The sequence below is a fragment of the Ursus americanus genome, chromosome 9, assembly GCF_024610735.1.
Source record: "Ursus americanus isolate L20-20 chromosome 9, mUrsAme1.1.p, whole genome shotgun sequence".
In the NCBI taxonomy this organism is placed as follows: Eukaryota; Metazoa; Chordata; class Mammalia; order Carnivora; family Ursidae; genus Ursus; species Ursus americanus.
Genome location: NC_142135.1, coordinates 7,778,717 through 7,797,514, shown reverse-complemented (window position 1 = coordinate 7,797,514; position 18,798 = coordinate 7,778,717). Strand labels below are relative to the sequence as shown.

General features: G+C 48.2%; 1 protein-coding gene across 5 annotated transcripts in view; it reads right to left on the bottom strand.

Moving 5' to 3' along the window:
• Positions 1–18,798, bottom strand: part of ZFAT (zinc finger and AT-hook domain containing) — a 277,561-nt gene that overhangs the window by 23,220 nt on the left and 235,543 nt on the right. For all 5 annotated transcript variants that reach the window (XM_045812193.2, XM_045812190.2, XM_087864596.1 and 2 more), the window contains 3 exons: positions 10,635–10,753; positions 4,209–4,335; positions 1,424–1,554 (listed from right to left, as the gene is read on the bottom strand). In XM_045812193.2, the coding sequence (XP_045668149.2) occupies positions 1,424–1,554; positions 4,209–4,335; positions 10,635–10,753 (377 nt within the window). The remainder of the gene's footprint in view (positions 1–1,423; positions 1,555–4,208; positions 4,336–10,634; positions 10,754–18,798) is intronic.

Sequence of the window (18,798 nt, the reverse complement as noted above, 5' to 3'; positions counted from 1 at the left end):
TCTCGAGACAAACCACACTACTGGGGAAACGCGGTCCCAACATTCATCTAGACGTGCTGAGTTTGGTCTGCAGATCGTGAAGTCCAGGGTTGAACCAGAATGTACTAACTCCCCTGGAATAACTTAGCCTGGATTTCACACTTCACATTGTGTTCTGGGCACACCTGGGGGGACTGTCGAGGAGATAGCTTGGGAAGCCTACTTCTGATTCATCAGAGGGATGCTGCCAGGGACACAGCATTCAGGGGTCCCCATGTGAGAGCCACATTAAGAAAATACCTTTCTTTGTTAGTGCCAAGACAACCAACTCCTTTCACAAAGCTCATGGTTCCACATTTCCTTATTTATTGTTATAAAATTTGGTACCAAATGCACAGTCAAACCTGCATGTCTCCTGTAAGACACCCCTCTGCTCAAACATCAGCAATCTGCCCCCAACAACCTGCTATAAAATATCCCCCAAGCATGCTCCGGGGCCCAAAGCCCTCTCCTTGTCTTACTGTCCTCCACTGCACCTGTTCCCCATTTGACATCGTTTGTGTCTCACTTGTTCATTTCCGTTTTACTTTTATCCCCACTGGAGAGTGACCATGGTGATAACAGACACTGGTTCTCTCCTGGAACCCCAGAAACACTGCCCGACAGGAGTGGGCGCTTACTAAGTACCTCCTGAATGAATGACTCCAAGAATGGGCAGCTGTAAAACTCTATGGTCTGCATTTCAGCTCTCTCTGTGAACCTGAACTTTGCCCGAGTCCGACGTGTTTACCATTGTTTTGCTTTTTTAAGTATTTGTGGAAGCCAGGCTAAACGAAGCAAGGGATAGTAGAGAGAGAGGTACAGACAGAGAAAAAGGATGACCTCATCATCAACCACCCTGCATTTTAACAGCTGGTGAAGTCTCTGGGGATAGCAGGGGAGGAAATGAGCCAAACAGTTTAACTAACAATTAAGTCAAGTAACCTTTATTCAAAAACTGATCATTTTCTTCCCATCGGCTCAGTCCCCGGCCAGGTGATGCTGCATATTTCACGAGGCCAGTCCACTGAGAAGCCCTCCCAGCTTCTCCGGCTGCTCCCACAGTTCCCACCCAAGGGCTGCTTTTCACGACAGATGTGTCCAAGTGTGTCCACATCTGCTATTTTCACACTGGGATTCTTTGAAGGGAAATGAATGAAAGGTTCCCAGAATTTTAAAAAATATATTGTACCTCTCCCCTAAAACATACCTCGGCCTACGGAGCTACTGAAGACATGCTACCATAATCATCAGAGGCAGAGGAAGAAAATGCACGAGCCTAAGTCAATCTCCTTCCCAATCCCACCTTAGGGAAACTCAGCCTTGACAACCTACAGGCAGGAGAGAGAGAGGGTGTGCGGCGGTGCGGAGAGAGGATACTGAAGGGGCAGGGGAGGGCCCTTACCTGTTTCACGACCGTCACTGTCCCTGGAGCCATGGCCACCACCGAGGCCACGGCAGTGGCGTCATGGGCCTCAGTGCCCAGCTCGATGATCTGCTGGAGGATGTTCACAGCCGTGGGGTCAAGGCGGTCACCTTACAAGGAAGAAGCAAACAGGACACCAGTAAGCCCACCGGTGCTGGGGGGCCCCGAGTGCAAAACCAGACCTTACGAGCGGCCACTGTGCAGTGGTGCCCATCCGGGGGAAGCACAGATTCTCTGCCATCCTCGTTTCGACAGCAGAATAATTTGTGTGGTACTTTCTGGCTTTAAAGCACTTTCTAGAAGAACATCTCAAAAGCCCAAACAATCGTGTGAGGAGATGACATTGTGATGGTATTACCCCCATTTCACAGACTGGTTACCTCTGCACAAAAAAGACAGGACATTTGCCTGGGGTCACTGGGTCAGTCACAGCACAAAGCCGGAGTTCAGGCCCAGATATTCTGAATCCAAACTTGGTGACCCAAAACTGCCTCTCCGGACAGAACCCCTGAGAAGTACCAACTAACACATTAACCTGCAAAGTTAGTGTCCTGGGAGCACACACCTGGTAGGTGGCCAATGAGAGTGTGCTCAATAAATTACACAAGTTAGGGAAAAAACATCCGACGATGTCTCAATTATTAAAACCAGTGGGCTTTAGAATTCCAAACCAATTCCAGCTTGGGGGTCTATTTTAATCATCTCAAATGACTGGAATCCACGGCATCAGGGCAGCTACTGAGTATACCCTGCCCACTCTCGCCATCTGCTTGACCATCTGGGACTCTCCCGAACACGGCACTCTGACCCTGATCATTAATTCACCAAAAGGGAAACTATTGCACGATCTCTGTGTTAGCATAATATTACCAAGTCTCCGCCAATGTTTGCATCCTCGTGGACTGGCTTTCCGTGGGCCACATTCCCGTGTGAGTTACTCAGGAAGAGATGGAGAAGGGGGCGTGAGGTGTTCTAGGTAGCGGGTAGGGTGCGGCATGTGACTAAGTACATGGCGTGGGAGTGACCTGCATATACTCAGAGTGTTGCCTGGCGTTGCCCTGCACATACATACACACACACGTGCACATGCACACACACACTCTCCCTTGCTCACTCTCTCTCTCTCTGTCTCAAGGGAGGTGTGTCAACTGTGCCTTGCAGCCAACCACTCTGAACATCTGAACAAAGACTAAACAAAACATTTACCTTAAAAACTTACTGAGCTAAGTAAGGTTTAATTCCTCATGCAGTCACTCCCTCGGTGACCATTTATCAAGCCTGTCACCAGGAGTGTGGCTCCCAGCGGGAATACGAAGATCTGCCTCATCTAACACCCTCTCTCCTCCTCCTTCTGGGACTCACGAGACAGATTTGTAAGCAAATTACTACCGCACCTGGTTGGTCCCGTATCAGGAGGCAATCAGGGGAACGCCGCAGAAAATCAGGTGGGTCCCTGGCAGATGACATGCGATCTGAACACTGAAGGTACAGGTGAGGTGGCCAGAAACACCGTGCGGGGGAAGGGAACAGACGGTGTCCCAGAGACCATACACCGCAGTGCAGGTCTGGGGGGAAGGGGCGCCTGCACAGTCTGTGGGGGAGAGCAATCTCAGAGGCAGGGTAGAAAGGGCTGCTGCAACGGGAGCCAGGACCCAGAGCGGGCGGGCCTGGCTCGATGGGCTGCATGGTCTGAGACTTATCCCAAGAGCCAGGAAGAGACGAGGGAGAGGCCTCAGAAGGAATGTGTGTGCGTGCGTGCATGGGGGATGCAGAGCAGTCACTGAAGCCACCGAACACGAAGAGAGGAAGCACAGACTCAGACAGAGCCTCAGCTCTCGGGGCCCCATTTAACAGCCTCGGCCGGGCCGCTCCCCTCTGCAGAACTTGCTGCTCTAATGAGCTGCAATGGGGAGCGCTGTCTCCCGTTCTCCTCAAGCCCGGCAGCCCAGGGAGCCCAGCCCTCAAGTAACCGGCCCAAAGGACTGTTCTACTCAGGTTGCTTACACCTGTAGGGCTTCAAGAACCAGGCAACACTGGCGATTTCCTACCTCCTGCCACTACCTAATGCCTTCCTCTGAATGCAAATCAGGCTGCAGTCACGCATTAACTTGGGCTCCTTCCACGTGCTAACAAGGACTAAGAAAACGGTTCTAAGTATAAGGCCCAAATCACCGCTGGGGTGGCACAATGGTTTGATTTTAAAATTGATCTAAGATTTGAAAACGATGACATTTGACATAAAGATCCTGCTTTGGGGCTTTTCAGAAGACTGGGACGTAGGCAGGGCTGGGCTCGAGGCTCTGCAGGGCAGCCCTGGTAAGGTGAGTGGCTGTACCCTCAGTCCGGCCCATGCCACCACTGTCCGTGGGGCGGAAACAAGCCCCCTGGAAGAGAGGCCCACAGGGAAGCCAGGGATGGGGACAGACACCCAGACCACAGGATCAGCTCTGGCACTCAGCTGAGCACTCTGGCAAAGCACCTTCCACCCCTGTGAAGAGTGGTAAGCCCTCTCTCAGAATATGTGTGGAGACCTGGCCGCACCACTGCAAAGCTCTGAGTCTGCGGAGCCTTCTCGGCTCCTGTCAGGAGGCAGAGGCCTCCAAGCCTGACCATGGGACCTTCTGCATTTCGAATGCTGGGTCAGGGATGTGGATGAAGCCCAGCTCAGGGCCATGATGCATTCACACGTGCATTCATTCAGCAGGCCCACTGAAGACCAGCCCGAAGGTCGCTGGAAGGTGCCCCACAGCATGTCCTCTCTCACCGCTCTCCGAGGTGTATCTCAGGTCCTGGAGTGCGGCCACAGCTGCCTGCGTGCCCTGAACGTCCTCTTCGGTTTCTGTGATGTGCACATACTGGGTGGAGGGCTCCTCGGGGGTTTCTGTTGCTGGCTAAACAAAAACAGATCATCTGAGTGATCTTCTAGAAGACCACCTGTTACCCGCAAGTCCCAGGATAACTCATGGGGACAAAACAAATGCGCACAAGCAACCGTCTGCAACACCTCATTTACCCGGTGTCCCCGAGAAATCAGCTGCTCCAGTAAAAACACACTTTCCAAAATGGAAACTTCTCTTTGCAATTACCAAGACGTTTTTAAAGATTTTATTTATTTATTTGACAGAGATAGAGACAGCCAGCGAGAGAGGGAACACAAGCAGGGGGAGTGGGAGAGGAAGAAGCAGGCTCATAGCGGAGGAGCCTGATGTGGGGCTCGATCCCATAACGCCAGGATCACGCCCTGAGCCGAAGGCAGACGCTTAACCGCTGTGCCACCCAGGCGCCCCACCAAGACGTTTTTCAAGCAGCTTTGGGAGAAAGCTTCCTGCCACACATTCTTGCCTTAAGGACCAGGGTGTGCTGTTCATAATTATAGAGATTAGATACACACAGAGATTCTTATATGTGCTCTTCGAACGGCCACTGTCTCCTCCCGCCACTGCCTGCGCCATCCTAATCTTCCCCGGGTCATGGACCTCACGGTGTCAGGCCACCAGATGGAGGGCATGGCAGAGCTGCAGGTGGAAGGGAGGGGGACGGCCAACTACATGGCCCGTGTCAAGTTGGCAGCACATGTCCTGAGTAATAGGTCAGTCAACCCTGCTTATTCCGGCCATTCTCATTTTTATACGGAGGAGACGATTGACAACGGACCACAGGAAACATTATCTGCAAAATCAGGAGTTGGGAGGGTAGGAGGGGCTGAAGCGACATTCACAGGTGCCGCATACCTCAGGAGAGAAGAGGTGGGACAGAACTCAGCATGTCACAAGAAATCAGCATGAATAATGCCGTCTTTCTGGGAGCGATGGGAGTGCAGGGAACTATAAGGCAGGAAACATGAACATCACCAATAAAGAAGAATAGGAAGGAGGACTTTACACAAAATTTACAGGTGCCGAAGTTATGCTCTGTAAGCACTTATCGGTAACGGACACAGGTCAGAATGCCATGTAATTCTTCTTTTACAGCCAAGGGGCAGGTGCCTTTCAAGATTCCCAGCCTGACACATAGTAGACACCCAATAAATATGTGATGGATGCATAAATGAACAAAAAAAACCCTACTTTCTTGTAAGTACCATTAGGCCACAAATTGCCCAACACTGATTAGGCCCAAGGAATGTTTAGCCTGTGAAAAACAGCACGCACACAGAACTGCTTCTTTCTCCCTGGGCGAACTATCTATAATAATCACATGTGGGAAGGATGGGCTTTGCAAGGCATTCTGGGTAGCCAGACAACCGCCCAAAATGATGGGGCTGTCAGCTTGTCATCCCACAGGGAACCAACCACCTGAGCCCAGCTTCTTGGCTGCCCTACTGCCTCACTTCTGGAGTTGAGTCCATGACTTTGTGTGAACTATTGTCACTGGGTTCGAAGCTCTCCTCCTTACTGAGCTGGGGTCTGTAGGAAGCAAAGCCTTCAGTGCGGAGGGGCGTTAGCAAATGCACTTACAAAAGCACCAACTGACCAAGACACGCGAGGTGTTAGAACTGGCGTTCCAATGCCTGTTAAGAGAGAGCAAATCCTTGCAGTATGAACTTGGAACACCAGAGGACTATGTTTTCCCTCAGATGAGGATGTGATGTCAATGACGACACCACCACCATCACCACCGATAATCACAGTGGCTGCCAATTACTGGCAGTCCCAGGGCCGACCAGGGACTAGCTATGGAGCTCGGCAGTTTGTGTGTTATGTCTCTTGGGTATCTTAGCCTCACTGGATGGATCAGAGATGGAAAACACAGAGGTTAAGTAAATAATGGCTCCCGGTCAAGCCATTTATACAGACAGCACCAGGATTCAAAGTCTGTCAAACTCCAATGCACACACTCCCTACATTTTCTTATAGAAAATTTCCAACACACACAACAGGGTGATGAACCCTCGGTATACACATCGCCCAACTTGAGTAATTATCAATTCACGACCAGTCCTATTTCCCCTCTGCCCCCCACACACTCCATGCCCTGCCCTTGGAATATTTTGAAGCAAATGCAGAAGTCATAGCATTTTATCTATACATATTTTAGAAGGTACCTCCAAAACATAAAACCCTCTCAAAACACAAGCACACCACCACCGTGACATCAAACACCCAACAGTACGTCCTTCATGTGACCACACATCCAGGCCACGTCCTTGTCTCTCCAGTATCTTATTTCCCACAACTGACCCTTCAAATCAAATTTAAGTCACTGAATCCATGTATTAGAATGGACTGACATGTCTCATAGACTTTTATGTACAGGTTCTCCCTCCGTTCTGACTTTCTGACCCCTGACTTATAGTTCTGTTGGGGAAAGTGGGCTGCTTGCCGGCAGAGTTCCCAACAGTCTGAACTTTGCTGACGGCACCTCCATGGAATCACGGGACGTGCTCTCCTGTCCACTGTGTTTCCTGCAAGTTGGTAGACGTAGAAGCTTAATCAGATACGGGTTCCCTTTTTGGCACGAACACTTCATGGGTTATATGGTCGACTTTGATATCAGTTAGAATCACTTATTTCACTTTCCTCTTGATTTTTAGGGCTTGCATTTTTTAAACTTCCAATTTTTTTTAGTATTATATAAAATATATCCATGGTTTCAGAGTCGAATCAGCACAACTGGCTATGCTAAGAGAAATCTGGCTCATCTCTTGATCCCTCCATCTTGGCGTGGCCCTACCTCTCCACATATAATGCCCCCCTCTTCTTTATGACTATTTTATTTTGAAATATTCTTTGATTTATAGAAGAGTTGCGAAGATAAAACCGAGAGTTCCTATATACGCTTCATGCAGCTTCCCCTCACGGTAACATCTGACGTGACTGCGGTACAATTATCAAAGCCCAGAATTAACACTGGAACGATACTCTTAACCACAGACTTCACCCAGATTTAACAGCTTTCTCCCTGGTGTCCTTTTTCCGTTTCAGGACCCAGGGGCGGATCCAGGGCACTCAGTTACCCAGTTTCCACGGTCTCCTCCAACCAGGGACAGCTCCTCAGGCTTTCGTGGTCTCTCGTGAGCGTGACACTCTTGAGGAGTCCTGGGCAGGTATCGGACCATACACATCGACACATCATTTGGACACGTCTGATGGTTTCTCGTGAGCAGACGGAGCTTGAGACTTCTTCGAAGAATACCCTGGGGCGGGGGACACGCCCTTCTCGGTGTCACCGAGACTTATTACTAGGGACGCTAACCTCCGGTCGCACGGTTAGCATGGGTTTCCCAGACACCTCTAGCAAACAGTTACTACTTTCCCTCTGTGATCTAGTGAATATCTGGGGCAAGAGATTTTGAGGCCATGTAAATATTCTGTTTCTCCTTACATTCTGTCTAATTTCGGCGCCCATCGATGGATTTGCCTGCAGCGATTACTATGGTGTTTTAATGAGAATTCTCTATTTCCCTCATTCCTCCCACATATATTCCTCAGAATTCTTCCGTGTGCAAAAACTGTTCCTTCCCTGCCATTCATTCATAGCAGTATGGACTCACAGATACTTACTTTATTCTTTGAGTTGTGTACAACACTATCATTATTTTTTTTTTATTTTTTAAAGATTTTATTTATTTGAGAGACAGAGAGAGAAAACAAGCAGGGCGAGCTGCAGAGGGAGAAGGAGAAGCAGACTCCCCGCTGAGTAGGGAGCCCGATGCAGGGCTTGGTCCCAGGGCCCTGAAATCATGACCTGAGCTGCAGGCAGACACTTAACCGACTGAGCCAGCCAGGCGCCCCATCATTGTTTATTTAGTTATTTAAATTCCTCCAGCTCTGGCCACTGGGAGCTCTCTGGGAGCCTCTGGTATCCTCTTGACATGCCTCCATCTTTTGGGGGGTGGAGAGGGGAGAAGCATGCTGTTACTTTCTGGGACCAAAAAATACCCTAGGTTCATCTTACATATTTTCTGCCACAGTCCTAGAATCAACCACTTTTCAAAGGACCCTGGTTGCTTTTACTGGAGAATCCTATTAGAAACTGAGATCTGGGTAGCAGGTGTGCCCACGGCCACTAAGTGTCACTGCTTCTGGGCTCTCAGCACAAAAGGCTAAGAGACACATGTACGCAGACTGTGTATAGGCACACATCTGGACTTAGCACACATGCAATCTACTCCTCGATCTAAACCTATGATATATAATAGGGCTGCGATAAATAGCGTGGTGCAGACACCTTTTCTCATTTTGTCAGCATGACTGTAGGTTACTTTTCTAGTGCTGGGATTGTAAGTTAGTGGATAAAGAAACGCACAAGCGATTTTACTAGATGTTGCAAAATTCCCGTTCATAGAGGTAGTAACATTTTGCATTCCCACCTGCAATGCATGAGTGTGCACTTCCCCTCGGCCTCTCCAACAGAGACGACGTCCGGTTCTGGATTCTAACAGGTAAAAGATTTCTCTCTCACTTCCACCAACATGTGCTACGTGTCAGGCTGAACGTGTTTTCAGACATTCAAAGTCATCTGCATTTCTTTTTCTGTGGACCTGTCTTACCTCTTGCCCATTTTCCTACTGGGTTGCTGATCCCTATTTTTACAAGACTTCCATAACGTCAAGGTACTCAACCCTTTTCCACCATATGACCGCAAATATTTTGTTATCTTCTGTCTCTTGAGCTTGTTTATGAGTTCTTGTCATAAGACCTTTCAAATTTTTTCATGTAGTCAATTGTTCTCAATCTTTCTCCTTACTGAATCTGGATTCTGAGTCGTAGTTAGGCAAGCTCTCCACACTCTGAATTTAGAAATGAATTCATTCACTCCGGTTTTTTCTTCCGGTATTCCTGAAATGTCACTGTTTCTACATTTGAGTCTCTGATCTTTTCGCTCTTGCCTCTCTCTCTACATATACAAGCTATTCGTTATTTAATGTTTATGTTTCAACTTGATGCTTACCATGCTAATAGTTTTTCATTCCTTCTTGTAGATTTTCCAAAAATAGAATCCTGCCACCTTCGGATAGATACCTTATTTCTTCCTTTCCAATTCTTAACGTCACTGTTTACTCTGCCTTGTCTGACTCACTGGCTGATGCCTCCCAAGTTGTTCAAGAGCAGAGCTCCTGGGGCATCCTTGTCCTACTCCCGATTCAACAGGACACCCTCCGGTACTCCTTCACCAAGTAAGATGCTGACTTTGGGGCCAAGATGCATGGATGTATTTTTCCATCTTAAGGATATATTCATCCAGTTGTATTCTATTTATTTTTAATTGGCGGACACTTAAGTTTGTCAAGTGTCTTTTCTGAATGTATGAAGATAATCATTTTTCTCCCTAGTTCTATTATGATGATGGATTATATTAAAATATTCCCTCCTACTGAACCGCCCTTCCCTTGTATTCTGGAATCATCCTCACTCTGTCGTGATGTATTATTTTTTTCATGTGTTGTTGGATTTTTTTCAAAGCCCTTACTCTTAACCACCACATGCTCTGATGCTCCAGAAAGTGCTTGGGTAAGTGGTTCTCATTTGGGGGTGATTTGCACTCCCCAAGACATCGGCAATGTCCATGACATTTCTGGTTGTCACAGCTGGGGATGCCACTGGTATTTGGGGCGTGGAGGTCAGTGATGCTATTAAACACCCTAAAATGCACAGAACAGCCCCTACATCAGATGCTCATGTCCAAGATCATGATGTCAGCAGTGCTGAATTTGGGAAACCCGCCTTAACGTCAACCGCAATTAGTCCGTGGTGGTGATACTTGGCGCCTGGAAAGAGAGATGGCTACTGGCATTGATCATACCGATGGGTTTCCAGCCAGGGGACTGGTTCTGATGCCCAAGGGTAAAACAAAGATGGCAGGGGGAGCACATGCCTTCAGCAGCCGGACAGTATGGCCTAGAATCAGAAGACAGAGCCCTTCCCAGTTCTTCTGGTGAAGACATAATTTGCTCCTTGCCTTGCATGCTTCCCTCAGATGCGACAGCCTCTGGATTGGTGAATCCCAGAAGCGCAAATGCAGTGAGACCGATACAGACATGGTCAATTCAACTCAGAGCAAGAATTCGCAGCCATAGCCCTGGTCTCACCCCGCCAACAGGAGACAGGCTTTGGAAAGATTTCCTAGTTTCCTGACCAGAAAATCCAATCCTCTGAGGAGCCACTGTCTGTGTGAAGGACCTGGGCCGGCCTGGTCTGTCATTTGTATCTGGAAATGTCAAGATCAATACCAAACTTGAAAAAGTTACCTCCCACTTGGAATCTCCTTCATTTTCCACCAACTTGAGGCCATGCTTGTTCTTCAAGTGTCTGTTGAACTCCCACTTGGTGCCGTAGACGAAGCTGCACACAGGACACTTCAAACCACCTGAAGGCACAGAGGAAAAAGGAGTGATCGCAGCACCGAAAAGCACCATGGTGCCCCCTCCCATCCGAACACCTCCAGCGCAGGGAACGCATGGTTCTGTCTGCAGCACCCACCCCTGGTCCCAGCCTCCCTCCATAACAGAACACAACAGCAACAGCGTAGGTGTTTTTCAGGACAGAGATTTTAAGGCTTAATGTATTTCTTTCCATTTTTGAACGAGCACTTGCAGAGAGTCGAATATATATAATATTTTAGGTGCCAGGGTGACAGAATTCCTGTGGTCAAGTGATTACGTGGCTTAAACTATTCTTTCATTTTTTTTCATTTGAAAAAAGCAAATACCTGAAGGACAAGGCTGCCTTTCTCAATCATCTTTGTCCCAAAATACTAAGACCAAAAGCCAGATTCTCAATCTCCTTCACATCAAAAGCTGAGCCATTTGTATAAATTCCCATTTGGATTTCCCAGTAAAGGACCAATTAAAAAGTTGGTCACATCCTGAAATGTCACTATTTATCGAGCTGATTACATTTTACATATGCTCTGGGAGGTGTCTGGATGGAAGAGCATGTAAAACTCCAAGTAAAAAAACCAAACAACAGAAAAAAACCTGAGAATCACAAAAAAGATTGTCTTTCTAAAATTCTAGCAGGAGCAATAACTAAATTACTAACGACAAAAATCACTTTAACGGGCTGTGAACCTCTAATGGCCGGGGGACTCGTCCTGGCAGCAGACGGTTAGCAGGCCAGAGTCGGCTGGAACCAGGAGGCCTCCACCCTGCGCTGGCCGGGGCCGCGAGGGGGACACAACTGGTCTCCCTGCAGCCACTGCTGGTCTACTCTCCACCCCACACACAGATGGGGCTTTGAAAAACACAAACTAGGGCCACCTGGGTGGCTCAGCTGGTTGAGCCTCCGACTCTTGATTTCGGCTCAGGTCATGATCTCAGGGTCGTGGCACTGAGCCCCACATCAGGCTCCACACTTGGCAGGAGTCTGCTTGAGATTCTCTCTCTCCCTCTCCCTCTTCCCCTCCCCCATCTCTCAAATTAATTAATTAATTAAATAAAAACACAAATGGAATCCCATCTCTCACAGGTGTAAAACCCTCCAACGGCCTTCCATGAGACCCAGAATAAAATCGCAGCTCCTTGCTGTGGCTTGTGTGACCTTACTGTCACCCCTGTATGGCCTCGTTCCTGCTTCCTCTCTTGCCTCGTCTCCTTCCCCCCTCCCCCATTCTCTCCTTTCTCTGCCTTTGACACTGACCACGCTCACTCCCTTCTCGGCACACCTGGCATTGGGGAGTCCGCAGCCAGTCCCTCTGCTGCCTCCGTCCCTGTCTCTCAGACCTGCTGTGCTCTCCTGTGTCCTCCCAGGGTCTGAGATGGATTTCTTGCTCGCTGGGGCACTAAGAAGGGAGTAGAGGAATTCCGTCCTGATGACGAGGTTGTCTTGACAAACTAGATAATCACCAGGCACATTTCATGGGGATGCACAACACAATGTGAGCATCTCCTAGAGGCAAGTATGACGTGTGTGATCTCCTCAATCAGTTCCATGTCGGTGGGATCTGACAGGGCGCTGCTCTGTCACCCGAGGTGCTGAGTGACTCCGCGGTCCTAAGCAGAAAAGGAAGCTGACCCGGACAGCCAACAGTGCATCCACTCACACCTTCAGCTCACTGCCTTACAGCCTCGCCACACTCGGAGGGTGCGGGAACGCACAGCGGGTCCGACGGAGACAGGGGAGGGAGTCAGCAGAAAGACTGGCAACACCAAATCATAAACTTCCAGAACGTTCCACAGAGGTGGCTGTTCAAACAAGTGTTTATTTTCTGAAACTTACACACTCTGCACTTTTTTTAGGCCAAACCAAACGGGCTTGTTCTTTCCTGCCTAGATGATAATTAAACGTAGTTTTTAGCTTCCTGTTATCACTTATTAATCATCTAAAATGATGTGTTTTCCTATGATCATCTTTAAAAACTCTCTAAGGTGTGAGAACCTCTGCCTTTTCATTTGGATCAACTGACGTAGCTCCTCCTATAAAGACTTAACAAGAGGCAGTGAACAAAAGCAACCTGAATGAGATTAAAGACTCCATCGGTGGGACTCTTTAATGGAAACTAATTTAAGCAGAGAAACATCCTTATATTATGTTTAAATTAAAATTAATATGATAATGCCTCACATTAATTAAAACTTCAACCTTTGCCACATGGCCTTTAATTAAAGAACACCACATTGGAAATATGTAATCTAGACTAAATGCAGAACTATGCCACTTAATTGACAACAAAGCTGAGCGAAATTAATTTCTAGTTCAATTCACTACATTCTTATGCAATGCACAATAAAGGTCATGGGAAGACTTGGCGCATTTACTTGTGGCACTGGTATAAAGTACACACCATAAAAACCGCAAACCCCCAAATCCCAATTCCCTCAGAAAGCACGACAAAGCAGGCAAAGGCACAGAAATTTAGCACAATTTAAAAAAATCGATCATGGCATCTTTTGCTCTTTTTGGAATGCAATAAGTTCTGGAAGAGTTTTAGGCATTAAAACATCTTTGCTCCTTTGTGGTGGGTGACCTTACTGAAAATTCAACTTCATTTCCGATAACGTAACTCGGCACAGACCACAGGGCTGGGCAGTCAGATACCAGAATCGGGCACTTGCTCGTGTGACCCATGAGCCATTTCCTAAAACTCTAAGGGCTTTGTTTTCTCTAGGGGGAAATGTTAAAGCTCATCATATGTTTAAAAGAGGCACCCCGGGGGCGCCGGGGTGGCTCAGTCGATTCAGCATCTGCCTTAGGCTGGGGTCATGATCTCAGGGTCCTGGGATCGAGCCCCGCTTTGGTGTCCCTGCTCAGCGAGGAGCCTGCTTCTCCCTCTGCCTCGGCTACTCCCCCTGCCTGTGCTCTCTCTTTCTCTCTCTGTCAAATAAACAAATAAAATCTTAAGAAAAAAAAAAAAAAAAAGGCACTCCAGTAGGCAGAATAATGGACCCCCAAATATACTCACATGTTGGAGAAAAGGGACGACCCTTGTACACTGTTGGTGGGAATGTAAATTGGGGTAGCCACTGTGGCAAACAGTATGGAGGCTCCTCAAAAAATTAAAAGTACAACCATCATATGATACAGCCATCCCACTGCCAGGTTTATACCGAAAGGAAATGAAAACAGAATTTCACAGCAATATCTGTATTCCCATGTTCACTGCAGTGTGATTCACAACAGCCAAGATATGGAAACAACCTCAGTGTCCACCAATAGATGACTGGATAAAGAAGACATGGTGTGTGTGTATACACACACACACACACACACACATACACACACACACACACAGAGGAATATTAGTAAGCCATGAAAAGGAAGGAAACCCTGCCATTTTCAACAACATGGACGGACCCAGTGGCATTATGCTAAGTGAAGTTAAGTCAGGCAGAGAAGACAAACACTGCATGGTATCACCTACATGGGGAATCAAAAAAACAGTCAAGCTCATAGAAACGGAGTAGAAAAGTGGTTGCCAGTAGGGGCAGGGGAAGTAGGGAGAGATGGGTAAAGAGTATACACTTGCGGTTATAAGATGAATAAGGTCTGAGGGGTACCGCGAAACACGGTGACAACTGTTGATAACTGAAGTTCGTGAGGGGAGCAGACTTAAAACGTTCTCAACAAGAGCGAAAGGATTAATGTGTGACGTGACAGACGTATTAGCTGACTAGAGGATGAGAGTCTAAATACCTTACAGCTTTGTGAATGACACCTTAGTAACACTGGGGGAAAAAAGCAGTGGGGATCCGTTTGTAAATTGGGACTGGGCCCTACTGAATTAGGTGGGGATCCTGGCCGCCAGGAGCTGACCCTGGGGAATGGGATGTGCATGAGTAAACAACAAAGACAGTATGTGGGGGGTTTATTATAAAGGAAAATAAATAAACACAGAAAAAGATATTCGATCCAGATCCCCGTAACAGGGGAGGTTACTTCTCACGGTAAGAAGGGACTTGACAGCTGTGATTCATCGAGGACCTTGAGACGGGGAGATTATTCTGGATTGTCCAGGCAGGCCTACTGTAATCACAAGCGTCCTTACAAAGAGGCAGCAGAAGACAGGTCACAGAGAAGCAACAGGGGGAAGACCCACAGCCACTGGCAGCCGTGAGGATGGGCAAAGGAAGAGGCTCCAGGCGAGGCACGTGGGCAGCCTCTGGAGGCTGGACAAGGCAGGACAACAGCGTGTCCCCTGGCGACGCTGGAAGGAATACAGATTTGTTGGCAAATTTGACTTTAGCCTCTGAGACCTACCTTGGACATGTGACCTTCAGAACCATAAGATAATGAATCTGTGTGGTTTAAACCACTGCCAAGCCCCTGGTCATTTGTTACAGCTGCGGTAAGAGATTAACACAGGCACGAAACAGTAAGTGGAAGGAAGGAGCTCAATTATCAAAGGAAGGCGGATACAGAGCAATTTGATTATACAATATTCAGAAGTAAAATGTGGAATCGGACTTTGTGAACATTCTCACTCCTTCTTGTCTCTTAATTCAGTGCCTGTCCTGGGACTCGGCCAGAGCCCCCGCTCAGAAGCAGGAAATGCGCTCAGGATCAGAATCTTAATCCCGTGCAAGCACTAGGCAGAGGGCCCCCGGTCACATGGCATGCTGTCAGACAGCATCTGAACCTCTCTCAAACCCCAGCCCCGCTTCCCGGAAGACCTCCAGGAAAAACAGTGAAAGGGGAAAACAGCAGAGGGAAAACGAAGTGCATTTTACTATTAGCCAGACTGGTGTCCCAAATCCCAGCGAGGACTGCTAGGGAAACAAGAGCTTAAGCAAGTGTCCAACATCCCTCCTGCTCCCTTCCCACACTCCCCCAAATCTCGGCATCTGAGATCCTCTAGACAGCCACAGGAAACACTGAAAGAGAGACAGGTCCCAGAGTTAGCCCTGCGTCAGACCAGCAACTAGACCTGGAGACAAATAAGAAAAGTCAATAGCACCCCGAGTGTCTGACCTTTCAACACAGCATCCTGTGACCACTAGCAAATGCAAACCAATCGCTGTGCCAGAACAGAGCCATGCCGCTTCCTCCTCTCTCTCCTCCTCGAGTGCACACCTGAGACAAACTTCAGGGGGTACTGGCCCAGCAGCAGAATCCAGACTCTGAATCCAGAGCTGGGTGTGGCCCAGCCGCCTGCTCACTCTGTGGCCTGGGCTGGTCATCCCCCACCCCCACGTTTCCTTACTTTAAAATGGGAAGGATGAGGGCGCCTTGGGGGGGGGGGGGGCAGCATCCAGCTCTTGATTTCAGCTCAGGTCAAGATCTCAGGGTTCTGGGATCAACCGTCACACTGGGCTCCACACTCAGCGGGGAGCTGGCTTGGGATTCTCTCCCTCTCCCTCTGCCCCTCCCCCCACCTGCGCCTGTGGCTGTCTTGCTCACACTCTCTCGCTCTAAAATAAATAAATCAATCTTAAAAAAAAAAGGCAAAAACCAGGAATGATGATGCCAACCTCACAGGGCCTCTGTGAGAGAAATTAACACATAACAACCAATAACACACATGATGACATCACATCACTGGAAGCATCTGCCAGGAATGTATGGAATCTGGGCCCTAATAAAGACAATTTTAAAATTAAAATGTCCCAGAATCAGATAAATGACTTTTTGTTAGCTGACAGTTTCTGGATTTCCTTCTATGCTATTATCCCTGAATTTGGTGTGAAAAGCTAACATACGGATATACATCCAAAAGGCACGTGTACACACATTTACGTTCTTCTCATATGGTAGTTCAAAATAACACAAAGATTTTATTTTTTTTAATTTATTTATTCAAGTCAGAAAGAGAGCGAGCACAATCAGGGGGAGTGGCAGAGGGAGAGGGAGAAGCAGGCTCCCCGCTGAGCACAGAGCCCAATGTGGGACTCGATCCCAGAGCCCTGGGATTATGACCTGAGCCGAAGGCAGACGCCTAACCGACTGAGCCACCCAGGGGCCCCAAAATGATACAAAGATTTTAGTAGTTGCCACAAAGTCTTCTCCCTGAGCCCTCTCCTCTCACTGCTTCCCATCCAACCACCACCCCTGCCTCAATGACCCTCTAACTGTGGGGGCTGGGAGAAGGGTCAGCACCGAGGAGAAGCGTCAAATTCTCCTCCCGTGAGCAAGGTGGGTACTGTTGGCTGGAACGCACCTGTTCTGTTACAGTCAGAATATGGAGCCTTGGAGGAGCGTCCCCAGCCCAGGCCACACCAGCGATAAATGCCACCATATCCCAGTGTCCAGCACAATGCTGAGCACAACAGATACATGGTGAGGAGGGAACACGGGAATAAACAGGATCGTAAATCTGAGCCATTTATTAAGTGCCACGTGTCAGGAACAGTCGGGGACCTTAGAGAATAATATCTAATCTCTGCGGCTGCTGCCAGGCAGGTAGGAACCCCTCCTCTGCGAAGATGTGGAACGCCAACGTTCAGAAAAGTTAAGGAAGTCATCCCAGGACCACAGTGTTCAGACACACCCCGGCTCCAGGTCCATCTGACTCCCATCCCTGCGCTCACGCCAATAATCTGGAGTGACTTGAAGGACCACTTTGAGGTCACTGGAAAACGAGCAGCCTGCTAAGTCCCATCTCTATCCTGCTGTGAGCTCTAGGAGTGAGCTAATAATTTCTGAGGCTTAGCACCGAAGAATCTGACGCCTCTCAACCTGTGATCTAGTGAACTAGCTTCATCAGGCATATTTCAAGAGGAAAAATGGGCAGGCCCACTGCAGCAATACAACATGAAAATGTGTGTGCGTGGGAAAATGCCTCCAATCCATATTAATGAAAAGTGATGGGCTAAGAAAACGAGTAAGAGACTGTCTAACCTGCCTTCCAATGATCAGAAGTACACCCAATACAAGCAGGGAATACAACAAGTACATGGCATTCAGGACACGTCTAATTACCAGAAAACACCGGAGTTCTCAGAGAATTGGTGCATCCTGAAGGGGCCCAGGGGGACACATTGCTGGCGTTGTCAACCCTGTGCCCTGAGGACCAGAAGTGGGCTGCAGCAGGCTTCAACCAGCTCTCAAGCCGGCTCTGTACACCTCTTCCCAGTGAGTGACATCACACTGGTAGCTTAAAATGGGCCATAGCAGAAATACCTCCACCACAGAAACTGGCAAACGCTGTCAGTCAGGTTCCCTCTCCCTGCTCGTGGGAGGTAAACATTTACAGAACACTGTGGGTGGATGCCTGAGCTGCTGCCATTCCAAGGGGCTTCTGGAGCCCACTGAACCTAACCCAGACTCCATGGAGAACACCATGGTACCTTCCCTCAGAGACCTACAAGGAACAGAAACATCTTGGCCTTTTAGGCCCCCTTCCCTACCTCCCACACAGCACTGTGTACTGACTCCTTCCCAAATCCCTGAGCATTGTGGATAGGAGAACGTTTGTCCACAACTGATGGCTTGGCCTGTGTCCCAGGTGACACCACTTACTACGGCTGATGGACAAGGAGTTCTTGCACTTGGCGTGGGGAAGCTACAGCATCATTTGGAGAATGTTCTCCAAATCTACATTTTGTTCACCATTTGTTATTACGTTATTCCAACACATGTTCTTCTATATCAAAACAACAAATTATAAAGTCCCGTGAAGATATTTTTTGATGAGAAGAGAAACACAAAACCAAGAGGGGGGAGAAATAACTTGAAACTAATCAAAAGAAAAGGAAGAATTCCAGTGGTTCCTGAGGACCCAGCATTCCAAACACAGTAACTGTATCCATCCCACTTTGCCCCCCCATTCTCCTTCCCTCTTCCAGACAGGGAAACAGCGTGAGCTCCGTGCTCTTAAGATTCCTAAGTTGCGTTCATACAAACAGCTATCTGATTTCAGAAACTAGCCTCCTGCCATAACACAATGGTGCGATGTCTCTTATGAGCTGAAAGACGTGTAGTTGTTTCCTTCCTCAATACGTCTCCTGAAGGGGGCACTGGAAATATGTATGTATGTAT